Here is a 27,909-nt window from a genome sequence, read left to right as displayed (position 1 = left end):
GTTTGCCTTTTAAATATTTTTGAATCTGTCTACTTCTCTTTTTTACTTTTATGCCTTGCTCTTATCTAATACAGCTGTATAACTGAATCTACCTTTCTCCCTTCTTTAAAATCTTTTAATGTTTTCATTTCAATTATATTTTATATATATTTGTCCTTAATTTCAAGACCATTCATGATTTTGTAAAAAAGAATTTTTGTAAATAAGAACTATTTTACAGGTATTTTATGGACATTATCTTGAGATGAATAACATATCTATGACATTCAAATTATCTAAGCCCTAACCAGGCCAGCAAACCGTGATTAACCAACTAGGCAAGTTCAAAATAGAGTAAAAAGGTGGATGAAAAGACAGAGTTTAAAAGAGAACTGTAATCTACAAAACCATCACATGGACAACCTAGAATTGAAAGATATAATGTCTGGTATTAAAAACTCAGATCACAGAAGATGATATGCAAATCATTCTACAAATCACCACATCAATAATACTATGTTCTGTTCCAAGAAAGGTAGCTCATGCCTATACTCCCAGCACTTTGGGAGGCCAGCATGGGAGGATCACTGGAGGCCAGGAGTTTGAGACCAGCCTGAGCAACAGGCAAGATTCCATTTTTACAAAAAAAATTTTTTTTAATTAGCTGAGCTTGGTGGTATGTCCCTGTAGTCCCAGCTACTCAGAAGTATGAGGCAGAAGGACAGCTTGACCCCAGGAGGTTTGAGGTTGTAGTGAACTATGATGCCACTACACTCTAGCTTGAGAGACATAAGTATCCCGTCTCCAAAAAAAAAAAAAAAACCTATACATTTTAAGGATTCTTATAATGAAAATCTAGTAATATATTTTTATTCTAATTAAAAACAAATTGGCAGCAATATTCACACCAATGGTGGTAATTTATATATAAGAATCTGTTTTCCAAGTTTCAAAACCAAAGCATTCTTTAAAATGAACAAGCAGTAAATGTGTTCTTTCAGTTACAAAAAATTCTTTTATATGAGATCCCTTTTGCAAAGCAACTAAAGATTTCAAAAAATTGAATATATTTCTTTAGCCTACATTTTATAACAGGAGAGATAGTTAAAAGGGAACAAGAAACAACAAACTGAACAACTACGGTTAGATTCAGAAAACACAATTTTTCTTTTAGTCAGAATTCCTTGGCCAGGTGCGGTGGCTCATGCCTGTATCCTACCTAACACTCTGGGAGGCTGAGGCAGGTGGCTCCAGGTGGATCGTTTGAGCTCAGGAGTTCGAGACCACCCTGAGCAAGAGTGAGATCCCGTCTCCACTAAAAAAAATAGAAATTAGCTGAACTACTAAAAAAAAAAATTAGTCGGGCATGGTGGTGCATGCCGTAGTCCCAGCTACTGGGGAGGCTGAGGCAGGAGGATCGCTTGAGCCCAGGAGTTTGAGGTTGCTGTGAGCTAGGCTGACACCACGCCACTCTAGCCTGGGCAACAGAGTGAGACTCTGTCTCAAAAAAAAAGAATTCCTGTCCTGCCTACATTGCATCAGCTCATTATATGACATTCTAATCTAAGTATAAATATACAAGTTTCAAGGAAGGATATAATATTAGAAAAAAAGAACTGTATCAGAAATCGTGTGCATTTATTTGCCAGGGAGTGGGAACCTAATAATTTTTTGAAGACAAGTATGTTGATTTTCATTTGTTTTTATAAAGTAGAACAGAGGCAACAGCAATACATCAACTCCTAGTCATCCAACTGTAACTTTGTATAAAATCTAATTAAAATGTACTTTCCTCCTGCACCCACTTTACCTGCTTTACAGTCTCTTTACTGTGAGTTTGTATCTTCAAGAAATACAAATTTATTCAAATATTAGACTGAAAAATATTTATAAAGATAAATCTACTGAAAAACTAAAGAAAGCATCGCAAAAGTGGATAGAACAATGCCTGGATATTGTTAAATTTACCAAATAAACTGGATACATTTAAGTAAATTATAACCTCTTGTGGCCCTGAATTTCCTAACTTGTGAAATATTTTAAGTTCCTTCCAAAGCTCTAGCATCCCCTCCTGCTAGGTGTAAAATCAAATTATGATAACAAAAAATAGCTTGATTCTATATCTCTATAGAATTAGTGGGGAAGGCATGAGATTTGAAGCTGTGAGATTGGGATTCTAGTTATGGCTTAGTTTTGTAAAGTGGGAGACCTCAAACACATTACTTGACTTCAGAGTTACAGTTTCCTCATCCTTAAAATAGGAATAATTTGAATATCTACTACTGGAATTTGGGGAAGTACATAGTACAAATAAATTCATTAATTCAATTCCTGGTACATATTAAGCACTCAATAATTATGAGATGTTACCATGATATTTACTAAATAGGATTATTATGAAGACTGAATTAAAAGAGAATGTATATAATAAGCCTTGCTAATATAGCAGGTATACAGTAATTATTATCTTTCTCTTCATCTGTTCCTTATAGACTGTTATTTCATTGCATATCAATACAGATGTTATATTTTCTAGCAAAATATTTTAAGTTATGTAAATATCAGGAATTTAGCAATCTGGAGTAAACTGGTATTATAAACTGTTACTATCCTAAATTACATTGAAGTAGGTCTAAAAGTCATCTAATATGATATGAAAGGTTTTCTTAAATATAAAAACTAAGATTTTTCTGATTTAAATACAAAAATATAAAATTCACATTTGTTTCTCTAGGTTTACCTGACAGAAATCCGTAAATGGTATTTTGTATTAGAAGTCTATCACTATATATTAAAGCAGTATAAACATTTCCCCCACAACAAACATCATGTTCCTGAAAAACTTCTATAATAAGAGCATATGAAAGTGAAGAAAAAAGGGTAATGAAGATTAAGATCATTATTAACCATATGAAAGCCCTTATATTTACCAAAACAAAGCAAACTGGATAACATTCTAAAAAAAATTAGCATTGATTTTCTACATCTTCAATCAATCATAATAGCAGTAATAAGAATATATCTCGTTCATCATCCCCTGTTCACTAGGAACTTTTCAGGATTCCACCTTCACTAAAATTTCAATATGCTTTCAAATTTGTTTTGTTTTATTATCTGCAATATGTTAGAGGTATTTTTATCTAATTCTTCAACTAGATGTTCAACGCCTTTCATTTTATGATTCAGAATTACTGATTACACATGCTCAAATCCCAAACACAGAGTCAATCAGTTCTGAAAGTTCTGGTAACTTTTAATATTATCAGTATAAGTATAATCCAAATTCCTCTCAAATACAAGTATTTTTAGCTTTTTGTTTATGATTTCCCCAGGTTCACCTTCCCTTGAATTTAAGTCTTTCAAGGATGCATTCTCATTTAAAAAAGAACGAAACAAAACTCTACTATTTCCCTCTCCCATTTAGATTCTCAACCCCTACTGCACTCTAACTGGAGTAACTCATAATTACTGGGTAACACAACTTGAAGTTGAGACAAAAGATATTCAGAAGTAAACTCAAGTAAACTAGAACTTCAAGTAAAAGAAATATAGTAAAACTGAATTACTATTTATTTGTATGCATACAAAACACTTTTAAAAAGAAAAATATAGGTCCTTTTAGCTAAAGTTTCAAAAACTAAATAGCAATTATCTTAAAAAATGCAGAGAAAGAAAAAAACCTAAGAAATCTATGTGAAAATATTTACCAAAATGTTAAATTCTTTATATTTGAAATAAAAGTCAACACTGAGAATTTATTTTTAAAGCTTGGAAACAGAGATAACTTGTAGACCTACAGAGCTCAATTTTCAAAAATTATAGTTTTTTTAAAGCTGGAAAAAGTACCTGAGAGAAGAGTAGCCAGTCCTTTTCTCAGATTAAAAGAAAAGGAAAGGGAAGGAGGGGAAACCCCTCAGGTGCAGAGAGGTTTTAGGTGACTCTCAAGATCACCCAGCTTCAAACACTGGTTTTCACTGTCCTTTACATTTTATCACACTGCTCCTACAGAAAAATGTCGTACTGTAAACGGCAAGATGCTTCTGTTTACCAAGGAATCTTGTTTTGACTAGTAAGGACTGTATCTTCTGAAGTGTTACGATCTTACTAACTCAAGAATTTTAAAGACCTGAAGAATACATTACTTCAACAAATATTTATTGAACACCAAGTGTTTAACAGATGGTAGGCCCTGTGAGAGGCACCAGGGATACAGTAGTTAACAAGACAGTCACTGAGAATAACAACACCGAAATAATAATAATAGCAACAGCCTTTACTAAGCACCTTCTATAGGCAAAACACTATATTAAGTACTCTACATGAACTTACTCTAATTCTTAAAACAACAGTACAAGGAAAGGTTTAAAGAGTAGTGTGACACGTCACATTACAGACCAGTTGGTTCCAGCACCAAACTGCAAGTCCTAGCCTCCACATGTTGCAGGCTGCTTCCCTATTCCTAAGTGAATGATTCCCTGACATAGGACTAAATATAAATAAATGCACAAAGGAAACAGAAACATATTTACAACAGATCCATATAGAAAGCACTTTTAGAAAGCCACACAATTCTGGTCATCTTATACGAGAGCATAAAGCGCTTTTAAAAAGGAGGCAAACTAAAAAGGTTAAGTAGTTGGCATATAAACAGCACTCTGGGAGGCTAAGGCAGGAGGACTGCTTGAGCTCAGGAGTTCAAGACCAACCAGAGCAAGAGTGAGACCCCGTCCGTCTCTACAAAAATAGAAAAATTAGCTGGGCTTGGTGGTACACACCTATAGTCCCAGCTACTAGGGAGGATCGCTTGAGCCCAGGAGTCCAAGGTTGCAGTGAGCTGTGATGACACCACTGCACTCTAGCCTGAGTGGGCAACAGAGCAAGACCCTGTCTTAAAAAAACAAAAAACCCTCCAATACTATATAAAATTTGTAGAAAGGATGCAGTCAAAGCAGTGCTTTAGAGGGAAATGGTTAGCATTAAATGCTTATACCAGGAATAAAAGGTCAAATCAATGGCTTTCACTTTAAGAAACTAAAAAGGAAGAGTCAATTAAATCCAAAGCAAGAAAAAGAAATAATAAAAATCAATGAAAGTATCTGACATTGTATTGTTTATTTATATATAGCTTATCCACTACTTTTTTCTTCTTTGCTAGCTTCCACCAGGTTGATTAAACTATATATATTTTCTACTTTTCCACTACGAGTTTATAAAAAAAAAAATCAATGAAAGTGAAAACAGAAAAATAGAGAAAATCAAGAATAAAGCAAGGAATCCACTCTTACCACTTCTATTCAACATTTTACTGGAAGTCCTACCCAGTGAAAAAGAAACAAAAAGTATACAAATTGAAAGTAAAACTGTCACTATTTTCAGATAACATAGTTATCTATGTAAAAACAAAAGCCATGGTATCTACAAAAAATTCTGGAATTTAGTAAGTGTTTGGCAAGGTCAAAGGACATAATGCACAAAAAAAATCAACTGCATTTTTATGTACTAGAATGAACACTTGAAAATCAAAATTTTAAAAACAATACGATTTACAGTAACACCAAACACAAAGAAATACTTATGTATAAAGCTAACAGAATATGATCGGAATCTATATGCTACATAGAAAAGTACAGAATACTAATTAAAAAAACATAGACCTAAATAAATGAGAGGTATGTCATGTTTATGGTTTGGAAGACTTAATATTGTTAAAATGTCAACTCTTCCCAAACTGATCTATAAATCGAATGCAATCCCAATCAAAAGCCCAGCATTTTTGTAGATATTGACAAGCTGATTCTGAAATTATTTATATATAAAGGCAAAGGAATTAAAATAGCCAAAACAATCTTGAAAAAGAAGAATAAATTTGGAAGACTCACTCCACCTGATTTCAAGACCTACTATAAAGCTATAGTAAACAAGATGTTGTGATATTAAGATCAAGACAGACATACAGATCAACAGAAGAGTACAGAAACAGACCCACCCAAATACTGTCAACTGATTTTTGACAATAAATGTCAATGTAACAGTAATTCAATGGAGAAAGGATAGTTTTTTCAACAAATGGTGCTGGAAAACCTGGAAAGTCATATACAAAAGACAAACCAACAAGAACAAAACTTTGACCTATACCTCACACCTATACAACAATTAACTCAAAATAGAGCATAGACCTAAAAGTAAAATGCAGAAGAGATGGTAAGAAAAAATCTTTGTGACCCTGGTTTAGGCAAATTCTTAAATACACTAAAAGCACAATCCAGTTTTTATAAAAGTGATAAATTAAATTTCATCAGAAGCAAAATCTTTTTGCTCTGCCAACTAGATATCGGTGAGAAAATGAAAAGACAAACTACAGACTGGAAAAATATATTTGCACATATCTAACAGGGGACTTATACTAAGAATTATGTAAATAATCCTCAAAACTCAACAAGAGATTATTTTTAAATGGGCAAAATACTCAACCAACACTTTTAACAAAAAAGATGTGCAATGGCAAATAAGCACATGAAAAGATGCTCAATATCATTAGTCAAAAGGGTAATACAAATTAAAACCACAATGAAATGCTACTACATAACTATTAGAATGACTAAAATTTCTAAACTAATAATACCAAATCCTGGGCCCTCTCTTGCATTACTGGTTGGAATGCAAAATGGTTTGCCCACATTGGAGAACAGTTTGGAAGTTTCTTATAAAATTAAGCATATACTTACCATATAACCCAGCAATCCCACCTCTAAATGAAAACATATGTTTACCCAAAAATATGTATATAAATGTTTATAGCAAGCTTTATTCAATATCACCAAAACTGGAAACAACCCAATGTCCTCCAACTGGTAAATGGATAAACTGTGATACATTCATACAACAGAATACTACTTAACTACTTAGCATAAAAAGGAATAAACTATTAATACATGAGGAAAATTGATGAACCTCAAATGCACTACGCTAAATGGAAGATTCCAGACTCAAAAGGCTATATATGCTGTATAATTCCATTAATATAATGTCCTAGAAAAGACAAAATTGTAGGGATAGACAACAGATCAGTGGTTGCCAGGGTTTAAGAGTTGAAGAGGATTTGATTACAAAGGGACCAGACAAAAAAATTTTTGGAGAAAACTGTTATATATCTTGACTGAGGTGGTGGTTATACATATAACTATGCATTTATTAAAAATCATAGAACTACACACTAAAAAATGAATTTCGATGCATATTAATTTTCAAAAATAAGGCAGTTTAAAAAAGGGAAAGGCAATCTGGAAGTTCTAAAAAAACAGGGATAACAGGATAATTAAAAACAAGGTTGCAGGAACAAGATCAGGTCATAGAAAGAGGGTACTAAACTGGGGGTGGGTTTCAAAAGCAAAGCAGAAATCTAGTTATCCAAATCAGTGAAAAATATCAAGAAGATTTAAACACTGAGCTGCAGATATCAAGGCACAAGCTGTAGAATTTGCTTTCCCATATTTCTTACCATTATTTGGTGACAAAATGAATTATATAGCCATAGGAAACCATTCATTCAATTTCGACTTAACAGTTTATCATTTTTATACATATGAATGCCATCTTTTAAAAACTTTAACACAAATATAATGCAATCTATACTAATAATTTGCCATCTCTACCAACATCTTGGGAATTTTTTACTATAAGCAGTCAAAATTGAGTCTTTAGTTTTTCTTCTGATTAAAGAATCATTACTCATTACAAAGAACTTACAAAATACAAAAGACAAAGAAAAACAGAATTCCCCATAATCTTTACCAACTAGAAATAATCATTGAAACTACTTTATTTCTTCTATGGGTACTATCTTACTTATTAGTAATAGTGCCACTAATCAATTCATATTAACCACTTCCTTTGAGCTATTCAGCTTAGAGCTTTCCAAGCACTATTTCATTTTATCCTTACAACAATCCTATTCAAGTGTAGATGAATATTTTACAGTTGTTTCAATGAGGGTTTAAGGAGGTTAGGAAACATGTCTAAGGTCACAAAGATAGGTGGTAGAGCTGAACCCAGCATCTTTGACCATTATACTATGTCACTGTCACTGCAACATATAGACCATGCTGTATTCTACTCTCTGCTCCTAAAATTATAAATACAATTTTAGATGGCTATTTAATATAACAGCATTTGGATATACAACAATTTTACTTAATCGCTCCTCTACTGGATCATTTTATTTTTTTATATAAGTATTCAGGGTAGTATGATTTATTCAATATAAAAAAATAAAAATTAGATAAATGCAAGACTTGCTTGTCTACTTCTAAATTTAAATTAAAATATATCAGTCAACTTACTCTTTTACTGAGGCAAATGACCGGCCACATACTGCAACCCAGTGTGCAGCAACAACAAAGGCAGCCACAAAGTAGCCAACGCACGTTGACAGGAAGGTTCTTCTTAAGACAACTATTAACTCTGTTGATGCTGGCTTTAAATTCTTCAGGTGCTACCTAAAGAAAAATTTTAATAATAAGATTGCAATATTAATGTCAATAAACATGTCTCAGTTAGCATACATTTTTTTTTCTAATTTACTAGGAAAAAACTTTAGTTTTGAGACATATAAACAGTATATAAATAATTCACTCACTTTTCCAGTTAATGAAGAAGGGAATTCTGATTCGAATTTGTTGCTCAGCCCAAATCTATTAAAAAAAAAAAAATAAGAATGTTATGACATGTCATTGCTATAAAATGTTTAGACCATTTAACTTAAAGGTCAAATAAATATGAACAGCATGAAGATTCATAAAGAGAGCAATTTCGAGACATATAAAGTCTGAGACACAAAATCATTATAATAAGCAAATTTATGAAAGGTAGCAAGCAATTATTACAGCAGTTAAATCAAAACTTTTGTATAATAAGAGGCTAAATGTTGATTAACCAGCAATATATAAACAAAAGAATAAATGGTTCACTTAATTTGAACTATGACTTATACATTAAAAACTTTAAAGTATATTATTTTAATAGACAGTCTAGTAATTTTTTCTAGCTTTGAATGTTACTGGTGAAGATATGCAATGGCTGTGAATTTCAGCAGGTGATCTTGGTATATACACAAGCAATGAGAAGTAAAGATGAAGGAGAAAGAGAGAAAGGAAGAGTGGAAAGTGGAGATTGACAAAGTGCTACCAAAACTGTCCTAGGTTTCACTCAATAGCTACTTCATTGTCAGTGCGTTAGATGGTATGAGAAGAAAATGTAGACATCTGCTATATCTACTTCTATTCCTATTACCTAAAAGACCTTTTCTTGAATCATGGTTAAAATATTCCTTAGCTTAAGAACTGATAAAAGATTTAAACTATTTTCAAAGATTGGCAAATATGACAAGAAGATAAAAAGACATAATAAACTTAAGACATAATAAACTTAAGAACCTATTTTGTTCTTACCTATTAGAAGTCTACTAGTATTTGGAGAAAAGAGAATTCATTCAAATTGCAAACATTGTGTACCTTCTATATAACACTTCAGGAGATCCAACAATAAGCAAGCTTTTACAGCTTTTCTTTTTTTAAAAGAAATCATGTTCATGATCAATTTTGCTTTTATATAATTTAAGATAATTTTTTTTTTTTTTGAGACAGGGTCTCATTCGGTTGCCAGGACTAGAGTGCCATGGCGTCAGCCTAGCTTACAGCAACCTCAAACTCCTGGGCTCAAGCGATCCTCCTGCCTCAGCCTCCCGAGTAGCTGGGACCACAGGCATGCGCCACCATGCGAAGACAATTTTTTCTATATTTTCAGTTGGGCAATTAATTTCTTTCTATATTTAGTAGAGACAGGGGTCTCACTCTTGCTCAGGCTGGTTTCGAACTCCTGACCTTGAGCAATCTGTCTGCCTCCCAGAGTGCTAGGATTAAAGGCGTGAGCCACTGCGCCTGGCCTAATTTAGGATAATTTTGAAAGTTCATGTAATACTGGGTAAAGCTCTGAAGAAGGAACTCCAACTTTATACCTAAATCTGAGCAGAATCTTGAAATAAAATAGGCTTGTTTTACTCATATCCCACATATTTCCATTTCCGTAGCTCCCCACTGCTACAATCTATAGCCATAACTCAAAGAGTAAACCACTCCAATCTATTACTCTGCATTCTTATCTTCACCCAATTCAAACCAGACTTTCCCTTTCCTGATAGTTCCTTCCCTTTCCAAACCTTCCTTTGGAACTCCTAATTTGTAGCTGCTACTACCAGTAAACCTCTTTATATCTTCTCTTTAAAAAAAAAAACAATAAACATATGTGCCATATATTGACATTTTGGTCAACAACAGTGACAATGATCTAATAAGATTATACTACTCTGTTTTTACTATACCTTTTCATGTTTAGATATGTACAGATACACAAATATTTACCACTGTCTCCAGTATTCAGTATAGTAACATGCTGTGCAGGTCTGTAGCCTAGGTGTGCAGTAGGTGTATAGTTTTGTGTAAGTGCACTCTTTGATGTACGCAAAACGAGGAAATCACCTAAGGGTGCATTTCTCAGAACCTTGGTTAAGCATCACATAACTGTAAATATCTTTACTTTAACCAAAACCCTGTTGCAATGCCACTCTTTCCTAGAAATCCTCAACTCTAGCTCATTCCTGACCTTATATATTCTGAGGAACTTCACCTCCATCTAATTTAGCAACCCATTCAATGTGATATACACTGGATATTGTCATCACTGTATTCTCTCTGAAATTTTGAACTGTAAAATTCTCCTCCTACCACTACCATCAAACATTGCATTTCTCCCATCCTTACCAAACTTTTTTTTGGTGGTGGTGGTGGTTCTCTGGTTATAACTTACTGCTTCCCACCCCTTTGCAACTCCTTCCATTTCCTTCTTTAACTGCCAGAACTACCTAGTCAATTATTTTGACCGTACTCCAACACACGCCCTTTATCATCTCTAGAGTGTTCCTTGTCAGCTCAGGCTCAATTAAACTGTTTACTTTCCTCACCTTCTTCACATTGCCTAGAGATACTGGAGAAATATCACACAACTATTATAAATATATTACTTCTTACTTCAGTAAATATTCTTATAGCAATCTTTATTCATTCCTAATCAGTTCCCTTCTTCTGTGCTCAGTAGTTGTTGCTCCTCTCTTTACGTGCTCAACTTTGTCCTCACCACTCTCATTTTGCAGATAACCACAGTAACTCCAACAAGAGAAAAAAATATCATTGACTATAAGCTGCTTTACCCTCCCACCCTTTTTAAAGATTTACTTATGTCTTCAGTATCTTTATCATCTTTCTCAATGGGGAAAGCTGCCAAAGCTAACCATTTGCTCCTGATTCCATCTTCCTAGTCTCCTCTGCAATCTACCGCATTCCTCCCTCTGTCTAGGCTCCTTTCACACAGCCTACAACCCTTCACAAGTCTATCCAGCCTGAGAATCCTTCTTCTCCCTCAATGTATCATAGTATCTATCTCTTTTCCTTCCTCAACCAACGTCCTGAAAGAGTTCTTTACATTCACTATCTTTACCTTACCTCCCATTCATTATCCAGACTATCACAATCCAGGCGCTTATATCCACACTTCTTTACTGATGAGACTGCTCTCAAAAGAGTAGTGGATAACAGCTCTTTTCAGGAAGTCCTCTTTCACACAGCATTCTCTTAGCAAAGAGCTTGAACATCAGCATGTCTTACTTGGCACAGGCCACAGCAAATACCTCCTTTGCTACATCTTTCAACCCTGCCAAAGCCCTTTTTCTTTTTAAATCTAAGCCAACCAAAGCAATCCAACCAGTAAAGTTTTAGCAAGACCATTTTATTTTATTAACTAGGTAAGAAAAGCCACATTTCATGTTTGTTAATATAACTGCAAAATAATTACTTTTAATGATTTTGATTTGATGTAAACTGCTAAGTTTTGATACTACCTTAGTTCTGGCTTTTTAATTTTTTTAAAATTTGGTGGGACACATGGACTGTTAGAATAAAAATGGGATATGTTTTAGTTTAAATTGACAGAATTATAATTATTCATTTCATCTATTATGCACCTAACAAGTTTATACAAAAGTTTTCAAATACAGCAAAAATAATTTACTTTATTCTAAGACAAAGTACAAAGGCCAAATTTCATCCCATAAAATAATTTGATGTGCTTGAAAGAATTGCAAAGATTCCTGCATTGGATAGGAAGCTGAACTCCCTCGGACTCTAATAACCAAACATTCTACTCATCCAAAAAGCTGGAAGTAGCACCTAATAATTTTAAAAGATGTGTGATTCAAGGTGGGTGGCATCTTAATTCAGTAATCTATCAAGACTAATAAATAAAATTATATTTTAAAAATATTTTACATTAACAATAAAGTCTTAAAATGAAAAATATCATGTGCTGTCAGTGGAACTATAAACTGTTACAATCATTCCAGAAATCAATTTAGCATTAAAAATATTTATACCTGGCCGGGCGCGGTGGCTCACGCCTGTAATCCTAGCACTCTGGGAGGCCGAGGCTGGAGGATCGCTCAAGGTCAGGAGTTCAAAAACAGCCTGAGCAAGAGTGAGACCCTGTCTCTACTATAAATAGAAAGAAATTAATTGGCCAAGTAATATATATATAGAAAAAGTTAGCCTGGCATGGTGGTGCGTGCCTGTAGTCCCAGCTACTTGGGAGGCTGAGGTAGCAGGATTGCTTGTGCCCAGGAGTTGGAGGTTGCTGTGAGCTAGGCTGATGCCACAGCACTCACTCTAGCCTGGACAACAAAGTGAGACTGTCTCAAAAAAAAAAAAAAAAAAATTATTCCTTTGTCACAGTGATTTTTCTTTTAGAAATGTAATGCAACCTAAAAAATAACCTGTAATATGGATAAAAATTTGTGCCCAAATAAGTTCACCGAAACTTTATTCACAAAAATAAATACTTATTCACAACAGACTAGGAATGGTTAAATAAATTATGATATCTCAATATAGAATATTAGACAACTATTAAAAATTAATAACATGGAAAGTATGTATATTGCTAAGTAAAAAAGAAAATTCAAAACTGTACTTATACCATGGTCTCAACTGCAAAGAAAAAAATCTTATAAATTGATAGAATCTTCAAGAGTACATTCATATAGTATATAAAAGGAGTCTTAAAATTTTTTCCTACCCTTTGACCCAGCAATTCTACTTCTAAAAATTCATCAGAAGGAAATAGTTACACTGGCACAGATATGTTAATGAAATCAAGTATTCTTCAGCATTACTTTGGACAAGACATATTAAAGACATTTTATTTCATTTGTTTTTTAAAATAGGACTATTTTTCAGTAATGTATAGTTGTTGCTAAGTAAATACTTTAAAAGCATTCTATGATATACAATACAATCATAATTTTTTTCTATTTGAATCTTTTATTTGGTTTTAACTAGGTATTTTATTGTAGGTAAAAAGAGAGGTTTAGATTCACTAACCAACAGTTTTCTTGAATGCATTTCGATCTTTTCCATGGCTCAACACCATATAACCCCAAGTCCTTTTTACTTCAACTTTTAACTCTTCTATGTTCCTTGTATCTCTCCATATTAACATCTCTTAGAATTCACTACTGCACTGTCAATTTGAATTAAAATATGTTTTGAACTCATGGTGAATATTGCCTTATAAATACAGAACTGCAAAAATCTGGCTATTTCAACTTGTTTTACCCTTAGCCCAAAAATTTATTCAATGTTTACTTTCATAACTTCTGAGTAGCAGTGCTGTTTTTAGCAGCAAAACTTTTAAAATAGAAATATCTTATAATTATATTCAATTAATTATAATACATAATCTGAAAAGATGCGACACAGCTCAAAACCATGTATACTAGAGAGAGTAGCCTGTTACTCTGAATGCCTAACTATGAGCTCCCTACACCCTGGCTAATTAAACCACAAACAGACATCTGCTTTAAGAATGGCTAATCCCTGGGCTGGCAGCATATGGGATGGCAGAGCCCAATAGTCCTGCCCAACTTAGACAACAGTAACTCAATCAGATCTCTCTTGAGGTATCTCAATATAAAACACTAATTGGAGACATGGATAAGAGCTGAAAGACAGAGAAAGGGCTTAAATTGAAGCCTAGATATAGTGAAACCATAAATAATTGGAAGTCAAGAATAAGCTGAAGCAACCTAATAGGAAGCAGAAACTATGAGAGATCATCAAACAAGTAACCATGGGCCTGATCAGGGAGGGTCTTCTAGGCCATTACAAGGATGCTGAAGAAGATGGGGATCCCGCCTTTGGGAGGCTTAATACAGAAAACAGACACGATCTGATTTATGTTTTAAAAGGATCATTATGGCAGATGCACCAAGAGACCGTAAAGGGGGAGAGGCAAAGGGGAAACAGAGAACAGTATTAAGTGTAATGCAGAAAGAAGACCGGCAATTCACACTAGTAGTGGAGGTAGCAAAAAGTGGTCAGATCTCAAAGATAGAGCCAATGGATTTCTTGACAGAATGGATGCAGTGAAAGAGAAAGAGGGAAATCAAGGATGCACCAAAAATGTTTGCGCTAAACAATTAGGATGCTGGATCTGCCATCAACTGAGAATGGGAAGGCTGCGGCAGACACTGATTTGAGAGAAAGATTATGAATTACGTTTTGGATATTTTGGATTCCGAGATACTCAACCTGTATAAATCCAGATTCAGAAAATTTTATTTCCCTATAGATATGACAAGACCCATGAACATATGAACTAGAATTTTCAGACTCAAACTGAACACATGGATTATGCAGATGGCAAATGAAGACAGTACTTACTTCCTAATGCTGAACTCTGAGCTCAATGGAATCAGATTTTTAGCTATTTTTGGAGATGTAGTCATAATTATGGAAGAAATTAACAGACTTTATGTATGTAAATCATGCTTTAAATTTATCTGGTTGCCTCAATATATGTCTGAATATAAATGTAGCTCAAAGTATACTCCGTCTACCCACAAGATACAGAATCCGTGGAGCTGGAGACATATATATGTGTCCCCGAATAAGTCTAAAACTGTTAATTCTGTGACCACATTCTGAACAATGTTAGAGTTCATATAGCTCTGTGAAAGTATAATCTCCTTCATGAAACTAGTGAAATCAAAGACTTAATTGTTTAAATCATGTATAAAATCCCCTCTTATCATAAACCTCACCCCTATACATAGTCTTCTAATAGTCTAACACTAGCATTTTACCAATCTTTAATTATTAACAATTACATGTGTTATTAACCAGTGAAAGTTATATAAATGTATACTTACTAAATTCATGATAGTAACTAAAATTTATTTATTTTTATTTTTTAGAGACAGGGTCTCACTCTATCACCCGGGCTGGACTGCAGTTTGCAAGGTCCTAACATACTGCAGCCTCAAACTCCTGGGCTCAAGCCATCCTGCCACCTCAGCCTCCCAAGTAGCTGGGACCATAGACACATGCCACTGCTACTAGCTGTATTAACTAACTTTTAATGATACAGGGATTCAACTGATCTAACTCAACTACTTTAAATTATCTGTACCAGCCTAAGGAGAAAAATGATTTGCACATATCTAATTTATTCATATTTTATTAATACAATATTCTTCACACTTATATAAAGCTTATGAGCAACACAATGATGCTAAATACTGTTCATTTAAGAAAAATATATGGTTGAGTTGGTGTATAATATAGACTACCAATAAATATCAATTTGAAGTAAGATGTGTAATTGAATAGTTTAGAAAAGGCAGAGAAAGAAGGCTGGGTACACAGAACTCCTCCACTGAACTAACCAAGGGTTCCATCACACCTGCAATGCAAGATCAAAGAGAACAAAACAAGGAGCTCTTGCAGGAAGCTCTGGTACATATACAGTATACTCACTTATTATCAATCAAAAAGACAAAGCTTGGTTACCCCAAAGTCCAACCAACTCTACCAAAAGTAACCTTCATTTACTAGATGGCAGAACAGAAAAAAAGCTTAAGAAAAAAAATACTATATTTCAGGGACCTTGTGAGAACATTTTGGCTCTCGTGGATCCAATTCAGTTTTAAATGCACATTAGATTTTCCTCAAATCTAATGAACCATCTAACGAGGGCTGTCAAACACCACATATATTGTAGCTAAAGGGTGTCACTTTCTGAAGAAGGTCTTCAAAATCTAAGATCTTGTTTTAGAAAGCCCTCTCCACTTCTGACACATGTTGCTGTCTTGGCAAACTAGCTGCCCTCTAATAGCAAAACAGAAAGTGCAAGTATGTCATCAAGATGGTCCCTAGTCAACAGTAAGGGCAATCACAGCTATCTGACCTCACCCTCCACCAAGCCGAAACAAAAAAGCATACAAACACAACAACTGGGGAACCAGATAGCAAAAGGGGCCATTGCTCTGTTGTTCCATATCTCATAGGAAAAGTTGTGAAATTTGATGGTTTACATCCAGAACTGTAATAACTCTTTTATCTAAAGACCAACACCCTATCAGGTCTTACCTAGACTGCTTTGATCACCTCCTCAATTTCACTCTAACCCCTTTACAATCCTTTCTGGCCCCTACTGAGCCCTCCAACCCCATTTCAAGGCACCATCCCCTTTATTCACTACATTCCAGCCATAATACACAGCAAGCATCCTTTCAGTTCCTTAGGCAAGCCAAATCTTGGTAAGAGTCTGCTGTTCTCCAGATCTGGGGTGCTCTTCAGCCTTCCTAAACATTGCCTTCCTCACAGAGGTTATCCATAATCACATTACTTTTAATCACAGCACCCTATCAGTCTCCTTCACCAAAATTTTCTCAGATATAATTTTTCTATTAGTTGTAAACTCTACAAAGGCAAGAACTACATGTTTTTCATTCACAACTCTATAATACCCAGAGACTTGCATAATATCTGGTATAAAATGAGCATTTAATAAATACTTGCTAATTTACTTATCAAGTAAATCCAGTAAACCTCAATAAGACAGCTGATAGTCAAAGATTAAGCAAAAAGTATTCTGAGCAAACAATAAAATTCAATCAACTCCATTCAACACAGAATGAACTTCCCTTACTTTATACATAGTTCTAATAAGGTTGGTTGTTTCATTTCCAAATATAGCTGATCAACTACAATGAGAGAAAAAGGTCAACAGAAAGTAACAGCCCACACATGTGAAATTCAAAGAAGTATATTGTAGAGAAGTTCTCAAACCCAACATACCAAAGGTCTCTAAGACATCACTATGTACCAACCTGGTAATATCTGCTTTTGATTAAATGATTGATCTAGTCAGTTAGATAATTCTGATTAATGCTCAGGATCTTGTCTTAAAGCTGAAAAGTGTATATCACATTTTAGATTGATTTCTAAAGATTAACCAAATAATGTGCATGCAGGGATAAACATTAAAATATGAGATAAATAATAATTTGTTGAATGCCAATTAAGGGTCCAGGTCATTAAATTGTTTCTGATTTTACACCTAACCTCTATGGTAGATATTATCAGATTTGCAGATGAAAAAACTGAAGTCCAGAAAGGTTAATTTGCTTACGGTTACAATCAGGAAGTATCTGAGAATTGAAACCAATCTGTTTAACATCAAGACCACACTTTTCCCACGTTTATCATCCATTACTTTGCAAATATATCTGATATGAAAATCAAGTAAGCTCTTGTTAAAACTAAAAATTCCTAGACTCTTCTCCTAAAGCTTCTGGTGGGGTCAAAAATTACCAAAAAATCTTACACAAAAGATACTAGAGTAAGGATACTTAAGAGCATTTGTTACTACATGTTACATTTAAAACTTAATGTTATTGAGAATGAAATGCTAACAACTTTATAGCAGTCAGACATAGCTAGGAAAGAGATTTAAAAGATTCCGGCCGGGCGCGGTGGTTCACGCCTGTAACCCTAGCACTCTGGGAGGCTGAGGTGGGTGCATCACTCAAGGTCAGGAGTTCGAAACCAGCCTGAGCAAGAGTGAGACCCCATTTCTACTTAAAAAAAAAAGTAAGAAATTCATTGGCCACCTAAAAATATATAGAAAAAATGAGCCAGGCATCGTGGTGCATGCCTGTAGTCCCAGCTACTCGGGAGGCTGAGGCAGGATGATCACTTGAGCCCAGGAGTTGGAGGTTGCTGTGAGCTAGGCTGATGCCACAGCACTCTAGCCCAAGCAACAGAGTGAGACTTTGTCTCAAAAAAAAAAAAAAAAAAAGGTTAAATCTCTAAAAATGGAATATTTCTTACATATTATGCTGGGTGGGGAAAAGAGGTAGGAATTATGGAGTTTTAAAAACTTGCTTAATTGGCCGGGCGCTGTGGCTCACGCCTGTAATCCTAGCTCTTGGGAGGCCGAGGCGGGCGGATTGCTCAAGGTCAGGAGTTCAAAACCAGCCTGAGCAAGAGCGAGACCCCGTCTCTACTATAAATAGAAAGAAATTAATTGGCCAACTGATATATATATAAAAAATTAGCCGGGCATGGTGGCGCATGCCTGTAGTCCCAGCTACTCGGGAGGCTGAGGCAGAAGGATCACTCAAGCCCAGGAGTTGGAGGTTGCTGTGAGCTAGGCTGAAGCCACGGCACTCACTCTAGCCTGGACAACAAAGCGAGACTCTGTCTCAAAAAAAAAAAAAAAAAAAAAACTTGCTTAATTGAAGGGATTCTGTAATTTGGATAAATCAAGTTTGGGTCTTACTGCTAACCATAGAATCCAGTAGCAATCTTGAGATACATTATTTCAAGACAGACAAATTTTTATTAACTCTACCATTTGAAAAGTCAATAAAAATTAAGGTGTTCTTATGATGTCTCCTAGGCAAAAATTATATTGTACCCCAAAGTAATTTCCAAGCTTTTTCAAGTTTCACATTTCTAACTCTTCAATTTTCTACAGCGTATCTCAGATAAAAAACAAGCAGAAAAAAAAAAAAACAAGCAGAGATTGGTGTCCCACAGCCACTGATAAAAACTTGTGTTAAAGGATGAGGAATTATTTGTGGAGATAGTAAAAAAAAATTACACCTCAGGAAACAGTACATGAAGAGACAGTAATTTAGAAAATTAGAAATTAGAAAAGAATAACATTAGAAACAAACCTCAGCAAAATAACTTGGCTCTATGACAGGACTTAAATTAGAAGTCAAGATTATGCATACTATAGCAAAGCTCCAAGTTTGATTCTGATATAGGAGGGACATTAAGTAAGATGGGAACAAATAATGTCAGTTATAATGACAGATTAGGTAGGAAATACTGGCCTAAACCAACTCGCACAAATTTATTCTAAGGGAGAAAGAATGCCATAATTTAAAAATATTAACAAATCTGGCTGACACTACCTAATTAGTCACTTTTTTCCTCATCTTCATTATATGCGAAGTCACCACCAAAAAAAGGAAATCCACTTTTAACTGAATTGTAAGCTCAAGCCTTTTAAGTTACGTGTATATAAATATTATGCAATAATATAAATTTGTCACTTCCCTCCCTTCCTTCCAATACCACTTTCCTCAAAATATGCTTCTGTACAAGATTTCTCCATATTGCTACATGCAAATCTAACAATGAAAGAGAATATTAATACTTAGCCAGAAGAATGTCAAGAAAGAATACTGACCATGAGAAAAGTACAAAGTGTAAGTCTGATCTGAGGTTAATATAAAAATGTTTGTGTTAAAGACCACATTAATGCAGACTTGATTTAGGGAAATTAAGCATTTTGCATGCTATGTCTCCAAAATCTGACTATGCCACAAAATTAACCTAGAAAATATTGAGGTAACTTACTTTCTCACATCACAAGGATATGCCAATCATGGCACTTGAGAATGATTTTTTTCTCAAAAAAAGTAGGAGTAATACTGTAACGTATTAAGGTAGAAAAAAAAGAGCAGAAATCTTCAACTGCAAAGGCCTACTCAAAGGTTAAATCTGTGAAAAACCTATGGATAGATCTATAGACTGATAGACTATAGATAGTCTATATCAGATAGACTGATCTGGATTATAAATGATTCAGTTTATACTATCATTTACTGGCAAATTGTAAGGGAAGACTACTTTGATCAATTTCTTAGTCAAAAAAAAAAAAGGAAGGGGGAAGTGATAAGTTTAGCCAGTCTTACTTACTACAATTGTTTTAATAGTTCTTCTCATTTAAAGGCAGGAAAAACTGAACACTTATAGTAACACATAAGTACTGAGTCCAAAAACCTTTACAGGTGTTAACTGGGCTATCCATGGGCATACTATGCCTAAGAATTTTGCATGACAGAGTCATGTAAAATAAAGTTTTGTATTACTGTGTCACCTATGTCACCTGTCATTACCTATGTCACCACAAAACAGGCCAAAGTGTTTAATACAGAAAGATCCTTATTCTCATCAAAATACTTCACATAGTAACTTAAACACATACAAGTTGTCTAGAAATGGAAAAATAAGACTGAAGTGCATCATTGTTAGGTTTGAAAATGGCAGTTTTGATTTCTTAGTACTATATTTTACACCTATGTTCCTTAAAGTGGAAAACTGTATCTGAGGAGAACAATTAATAAAGCCTAATATGTATTAAGCACACTGCCACAAACTGTGATGAATTCTTTGTATTTATTATCTCATTTAATCCTTAATAATCTCAAAAGGTAGGGATAATAACTATCCCCATCTGAACTGAAGGGGCATAGATAAATAATTTATCCAAGAAGTGGCTGAGATAGATAATCTCTCCTGGAAGGAAAGAGAAGTTGTGGAGGAAGATCACAGAAATATTAACTTCCAGCCCAGACATGAATACTATTTACTAGTGGCAGATAGTCCCTTTTTTATCTCCTGGAATAGAGTGGTTTTCAACCCTCGCTACATATTAGAATCACCTGCAGGTTTTGTTTTGTTGTTTTTTAAATCTATCTATGCCTGGATACTTGACCTTGGCTATCACTCAGTGCTTGACCTTCACTTAGGCCTCGAGTGGGCAGGGTCACGGGGTATTTTTTTTTTTAAAAAGCTCCCCAGGTGATTCTAATAGGCACCTATGATAGAAAACCACTAATAATTCTTTCCCACTCTAAGTAGCCAACTACAATCAAATTCACTGATCACCTATTTGGTTCTGTGCACTTTGCCTATTATATTTTCTGTTTACCCAACCAAATGCTTAGCTTTTCTTCTCTGTAAACCGAATAAACATTACAACTATAGCTGCACCTTTTTAAATAACAAAATGTTGCCAGCTTTTTTTTTGACATGAGGAAAGTAGTGGGAAAGGTAGATAGCACTGAAAAAGTTTGGAAATCCCTTCTCTAAGCACCCACATACTTCTTAGGCTTAAAACAATGGAAAGTCAAACTAAAAATTGAATGGTGGGTTATGAGACTAAAAAAGTTCTGTGATATGTGTTAAAAATTTAATATCTGATATTCAGTTATATTTCTTCATGAAACTAATGATGATAAAACATTTAGAAACTCTCATTGTGGTGATAAATTCCATTGTCTTGGCATGGTGCTGTGGTGGCAATGATGCAGTGTTTTTACCCTGTTTAAGTCACCTGAATATAAACTAACAGGTGCTAAAGAAATCAAAGTATTACATAAGCATACCCAAACAACAACACGTCTGGTCATATTATGTACTGAAAAATGAAAGGATTCTGCTGACAATCTTATAATAAGAAGTCTTACAGTTTCACTAAGTTATTCACAGCACAGCCCACTCACCCTATACCAAAACATAATGCAAATTGTTCCAGATACTCGGACTTGCTTTTATTTTACTGAAAAGTGCAAAGATATTCGACAAGTCTGGAAGTTTAATCTGTGACTTGAACAGCCGATCTAAACTGAAACAGTATCAAAACTCTGGACTTCTCAGAGAAACATTACAAAACTTCCTGCTTCCGGACAGCTCACAATTTGGTTCAAGTCTTCGCATTCCTTTATTAGTCATGACCTTTCAGAAAAGCTCTCGTTGCTTGTTGTTTGAATAATATTGGACCTTTAATGTTGCCAGCCAGACTTACTGGAACCCTTACCAAATCAAGAGGCCATCCTAGAGTCCATGCCCCAAGGAAGAACTTAGGTCTACAGCAACCTGAGCAGAGTTTGTGTCCCTCACGTTGATTTAAAAAAAAAAAAAAGTTGTACACATATCTTTTGCATATCTCAAATGAATGTCCATCTGCATGTTTTTTTTATCATAGACAATTACAGGAACTTGCATTAGTCCCACGGAAATTAACTCTGTTCAAAAAGTGAGAAGACCTGTGGGTCCGGGTGACATAACACACACACACACACACACACACACACACACACACACACACGACAGTGAACCTCAGGATCGACTGTCACTGGGGTCTCACCGGGCCCAGATCTGGCCTCTGGGCCATATGTCACCAGGCTCAAAAGCACAGAGAACCACAAGGGTATAACCGGGCGACAAAACAAGAGGGGGGCCCCTCAGAAATGCACGCACTTCCACCCCGAAGCTGAAGGGGCGGTGGCCCGGAGAGCGGACCCCAAGGGAAGCCTGCCCCGCGGGGACCCGTCCCCTCGCCCGGGCCTGCAGGGCCTGCCAAAAGGGGCGTGTGGAGGAGGAAGGGCAGGGTCTGCCCCCACCTCGGGGACCTAAACAAACGAAAATAACGCAAGTTCGCACTTCCTGGTCGCCCACTCTTCCCCGAGGCCCCCGACGCCAGGCAGCCGCCAGGGACCGCGGACCCCCGAGGAGCCAGCCCCGCGCCCCCGCGCCCCCGCGCCCGCGCCCGCCCTCGGCCGGGCCTTACACGGTGACGTGCCCGGAGCCGCGGACCACCACCGGGTCCGGCGAGTACTTGAGCAGCTGCTCCTCCAGGGCCCGCTCCTCGTCCTCCTCCTCCTCGTAGATCTCGTCGAAGTCCGCCATCCTGCGGCCCCGGCTCCCCGTGCGCACACGGGCCTGGCTGCGGGCCGGCGCGGGGCCGGGCCGGCGGGGCGGCGGGGCTGAGGGAGTCGCGGCGCCGCCGGCTCCGAGGCCGCCGAGTCCGCTCGCGGCTGCCTCCGCCCCGGCTACAGACGCGACGGGGTCCGGGGGGCCGCCGCCGCCGCCGCCATTACCACCAGCAGTAACAACAACACAATGTCAACATCCGCCCGGGGGCCGACACCTCCGCCAGCGCCGCCGCCGCCGCCCGCCGCCGCGGCAACTCCGGCAACCACAGCAACAGCCGGAGCCACCCGCAGCGGGAGCAGCCGGCCGCGGCCTCGCGAGACTTCCCAGGAGTGCGCGCGGGCGCGAGCGTGGGCGCGTGGGCGCGCGGGCGCGCGGGCTGGGGGAGCGAGAGAGCGAGCGGGCGGGCGGGCACGCGCACGTGCGGCCTCGCGCGCTCCCGGGCGGCCGTCGCTCCTCCGCTCCCCACCGGCCGGCGGCGCGCGCTCCCGCCCTCCAGCGCGCGCGGCTCGGCTCGGCTCGGCGCGCTGAGGGGTCGTGACCCCGACGCCGAGAGCGGGACTCGGGGCGCCCAGCGGGGACGTCCGGTTAGTTCCCCAGAAGTCGTCTCTGACCGGAACAAGCCACTGAAAACAGAACCCCTGGTGGGGACGGAAAGTCGCCGGTGCGCGTGATGCCGGTCTATCGGACATGGGAATCTGGCCTCTCGCCGGCCTGACGCGTGAGGAGACGCGGGGCCGCGCGGCCTGGCTGCGGGGCGCCGTCTCGGTCACCACCGAGTCCCTCCGCCCCTGAGGACAGTCCTCCGTGTGACGCCAGCGGCCCGGGCTTTTTATTTTTATTTTTATTTTTATTTTTTTGCTTACAAGAAATCTCACTGTAGTCCTGCTATGGAAACAAAACTGATAAATTCTCTGGATTCCATATTGCCCACCAAACGGAGTCTCTTTTCTTCCCTTAAAACCTTAGGTGTCCCTTTTCCTTTCTTTTTGTTTTGAGACAGAGTCTCGCTTTGTCGCCCAGGCTAGAGTGAGTGCCGTGGCGTCAGCCTGGCTCACAGCAACCTCAGACTCCTGGGCTCAAGCGATCCTCCTGCCTCAGCCTCCCGAGTAGCTGGGACTACAGGCATGCACCACCATGCCCAGCTAATTTTTTCTATATATATTAGTTGGCCAATTAATTTGTTTCTATTTATAGTAGAGATGGGGTCTCGCTCTTGCTCAGGCTGGTCTCGAACTCCTGACCTCGAGCAGTCCGCCTGCCTCGGCCTCCCAGAGTGCTAGGATGACAGGCGTGAGCCACCGCACCCGGCCCCTTTTCCTTTCTTACTATGTTCCTCCCACAAAGAAAAGGAAGGAAGAAATAAAGGAAGGGAGGGAGGGAAGGAAATGGAAGGGAAGGAAGGGAAAAGGCTAATAAATTCTGCTTACCTACCTAGTAAAGGCCTAAAGGTCACTTGGGGTCACTTTGGGTTTCATAGTCAAAACGGTACCCAGGCCTACGAACGGTACAGGGACAGGGATGGGGTCCTGAGGCGAGTCCTGTAGGGGGAAGTGGGACAGTCCTGCTGGACCCAGGGCCAGCCAGACCGTCCTCCAAGTCCAGTGCTCACGTCCGCGCAGTTCACGTCAGCTGGGTCGTTGCTGGGGTGGAGAGAGTGCAAAGGAGGCCAGTGGGGACGGTGAGACATGCCAAACAAGGCCCCGCCGGAATTAGTGGAGGGGAAGGAGCGTGGTTAACCAAGGAAAGATGAAGGAAAACACAGCAGATGTTTAAGATTTACTACACACTTCCCCAGAGGACCTTTACTCATTCAACAAATATTCACTGAGCCCCAACTATGAGGCAGGCACTGGGCACGTGTGTGTGTGCATGTGAGAGAGAGAGGGACACAGAGAGAGAGAATGAGGTACAGTCCCTGCCTCCCAACAGCGTATCGATCATCAAAGCAAGCGATTGTAACTCCCTGCCAGGTGCTCACATGGGGGTATACAGACGGTGCTAACAGGGCACACAGGAGGTGGTTTGGTCTGGTGGTCAACAGTGGGTTCTGGAACCTCACTGCCTGGCTTTGAATCTCGGCCCTGCCACCTGCTATGCAAATACCTTGGACAAGAGACTTCGCCTCTGTTCCTCGTGTGCACAAGGAGGATGATAATAGTACCTACCCCACTGGGCTGCTCAGCAGATTAAACAGATCAGCGTCTTCAAAGTGCTTAGAATGGGCCCGGCACACAAAAATATGGAGTGATAGTAGGCGATCCATCCAGCTCATGACCTCTATCCATCCAGCTCATGACCTCTATGAGGATCGCTATAATTTTTTGCATTATGTAATGGTTTACGGTTTTTGAAGCACGTGCATAATATATTATTTAATGTTGACCCAAGAGCCTGTGAGTTAAGCAAGGAGGGTATATTTTATTCCCTTTTTTTTTTTTTTGAGACAGAGTCTCACTTTGTTGCCCAGGCTAGAGTGAGTGCCGTGGTGTCAGCCTAGCTCACAGCAACCTCAAACTCCTGGGCTCAAGCGATCCTCCTGCCTCAGCCTCCCAAGTAGCTGGGACTACAGGCATGCGCCACCATGCCTGGCTAATTTTTTCTATATATGTTTTTAGTTGGCCAATAAATTCCTATTTTATAGTAGAGACGGGGTCTCGCTCTTGCTCAGGCTGGTTTCAACTCCTGACCTTGAGCGATTTGCCTGCCTCGGCCTCCCAGAGTGCTAGGATGACAGGCGTGAGCCACCGCGCCCCGCCATACTTTATTCCTTAGTTTCAGAGATGCTATGTAGCTTTCTCATGGCCACATGACTACTGAATGCTTCTAACTCAGGGCACGGGGTGGCCAAAGCTCCTGGATTTCCTTCTCGGCAGGAACCAGGAGGCCAGTGGCTGCACTCGGCTCAGCTCAAGGACTCTCTGCAAACGGGAAGACAGGAAAGGGAACAAGAGAAAGGAAGGTCAGCATGTCCCGGGCTTGTCCCCACACCTGGCTGAGAATTCACTTTTATGCAGAAACGGTGGCCAAGACAAAGGGCCGGTGCACCGAAGTGTCTACGGTATCACTTAGCTGACAACTTCCCAAGGGCAGAGGAAGCCACGCACGGCTCCTCAAGTCTCCAGCACCTTCCACACAGTTCTGGCTTCAGAGAAGGAGCTCCATACATGTTATCCGAATTGAGATATTTTGTTACTAGCGCTATTTCCAGAACATCATGAGTTAATTAGGCTCCAGAACATCATGAGTTAATTAGGCTCCGGAGGACAGCGAGAACCTCACCCTTACCTTCACACTGGTTCTGTGGGAGCAATGTTCTTATTCTAACATCTGTTTAACAGAGACACCTTTGTAACTCCCACCGCCTGAGTGTCAGGTGGGGGCTGCTTTTTTTTTTTTTTTTTTTCCTGTTCTGAAAAACCTGTCAGAGCCAGCCAAAGGGTGTGGGACCTGGGAACAAGGCCAAGAGGATGAGGGAAGATGAGTTAAATATTTCCCTTATGACAGTTGACATCATAATTCCAAACTCCACCCCGACCTTTCAGGGTCTAGTTTCTGTCAAACTCTTCCCCCAAGCTCCTCCCTGGGGGAGACCCACGCTTTTCAGTATCTTCTTCCCTGGTGTTCAGGGGCTCCCCGACACCCTGCACAGTGCCCTTGCACCCCCCCTCCATAGACCCCGTTCCATCTGCGTCCCCTTTACACTTTCATGCTCACTGGCAGACCAAATGGCTCAAAACCAAACGGGATCAAGCCTCAGGGCCTCAGGAGGTGGCAGGTCTTCTGTTGCTTTTAACACAAATATTCCTAGAATCAAAAGCCTCCAAGTTTCGTCACTGCCTAGCTGAGTGGCCTTAGGCAGGTTCAACTTCCTAAGCTTCCTTTTCTTCATCCTAAAATGGAACCAATTCTGGGAGGCCGAGGTGGGAGGATCACTGGAGGTCAGGAGTTCGAAACCAGCCTGAGCAAGAGTGAGACCCCGTCTCTACTAAAAATAGAAAGAAATTAGCTGGACAACTACAAATATATATATATATACATAGAAAATATCCAGGTATGGTGGTGCATGCCTGTAGTCCCAGCTACCTGGGACTAGGTGGGGTTATCGAGGATCATATGAGATAATGCATGTGCAATGGACAGATTCATGCTCTCCCTCCAACCCCTGCCAAATGCATATGAACCTCAGTGTGATGGTATTTGGAGAAGGAGCCATTGGGAGGTGATTAGTCTGAGATGAGGTCAAGAGGCTGTGGCCCTCACGGCAGAATTAGTGCCCTTATGAGAAGAGCTACCACAAAGCTGGTTCTCTCTCTTTTTTTTTTTTTGAGACAGAATTTTGCTTTGTTTCCCAGGCTACTGTGAGTGCCATGGGGTCAGCCTAGCTCACAGCAACCTCCAACTCCTGGACTCAAGCAATCCTCCTACCTCAGCCTCCCGAGTAGCTGGGACTACAGGCATGCACCACCATGCCGGCTAATTTTTTTCTATATATATTAGTTGGCCAATTAATTTCTTTCTATTGTTAGTAGAGACGGGGTCTCGCTCTTGCTCAGGCTGGTTTCAAACTCCTGACCTCGAGCAATCCGCCCACCTCAGCCTCCCAGAGTGCTAGGATTACAGGCGTGAGCCACCGCGCCCGGCCTCTCTTTCCCCCACATAAGGATAGAGCAATAAGACGGCCATCTGTAAGCCAGAAAGAGGGCCCTCACGAGACACCAAATCAGCCAACACCTTGATCTTGGACTTCCTAGTCTCTAGGACTATGAGAAATAAATTTCTAGGGTTTAAGCCACCCAGTTTACAATGGACTGAATGTTTATGCCCCCACAAAGTTTGTATGTTGCAATCCTAACCACCCAGGTGATGGTATTAGGAGGTGAGGCCTTTGAGAAGTGATTAGGTCATGAGGGCTGAATCCCCACGTATTGAGTTAGTGCCCTTATTAAAGAGGCTCCAGAAAGCTTGTTTG

The 27,909-nt window shown here is 38.8% G+C and overlaps 1 protein-coding gene across 2 annotated transcripts in view; it reads right to left on the bottom strand.

Moving 5' to 3' along the window:
- CHIC2 (cysteine rich hydrophobic domain 2) overlaps positions 1 to 23,279 on the bottom strand; it is a 38,816-nt gene extending 15,537 nt beyond the window's left edge. For both annotated transcript variants that reach the window (XR_012915077.1, XM_012761770.3), the window contains exons 1-3: positions 22,795 to 23,279; positions 8,615 to 8,669; positions 8,319 to 8,474 (exon numbers count right to left, since the gene is read on the bottom strand). Coding sequence is in view for 1 of the 2 variants with exons in the window: in XM_012761770.3 (XP_012617224.1) it covers positions 8,319 to 8,474; positions 8,615 to 8,669; positions 22,795 to 22,913 (330 nt within the window). In the remaining variant the exon portion in view is untranslated. The remainder of the gene's footprint in view (positions 1 to 8,318; positions 8,475 to 8,614; positions 8,670 to 22,794) is intronic.
- Positions 23,280 to 27,909: the final 4,630 nt, after the last annotated feature.

The sequence above is a fragment of the Microcebus murinus genome, chromosome 26, assembly GCF_040939455.1.
Source record: "Microcebus murinus isolate Inina chromosome 26, M.murinus_Inina_mat1.0, whole genome shotgun sequence".
Classification (NCBI taxonomy): Eukaryota; Metazoa; Chordata; class Mammalia; order Primates; family Cheirogaleidae; genus Microcebus; species Microcebus murinus.
This window is presented reverse-complemented; position numbering and strand designations above follow the sequence as displayed.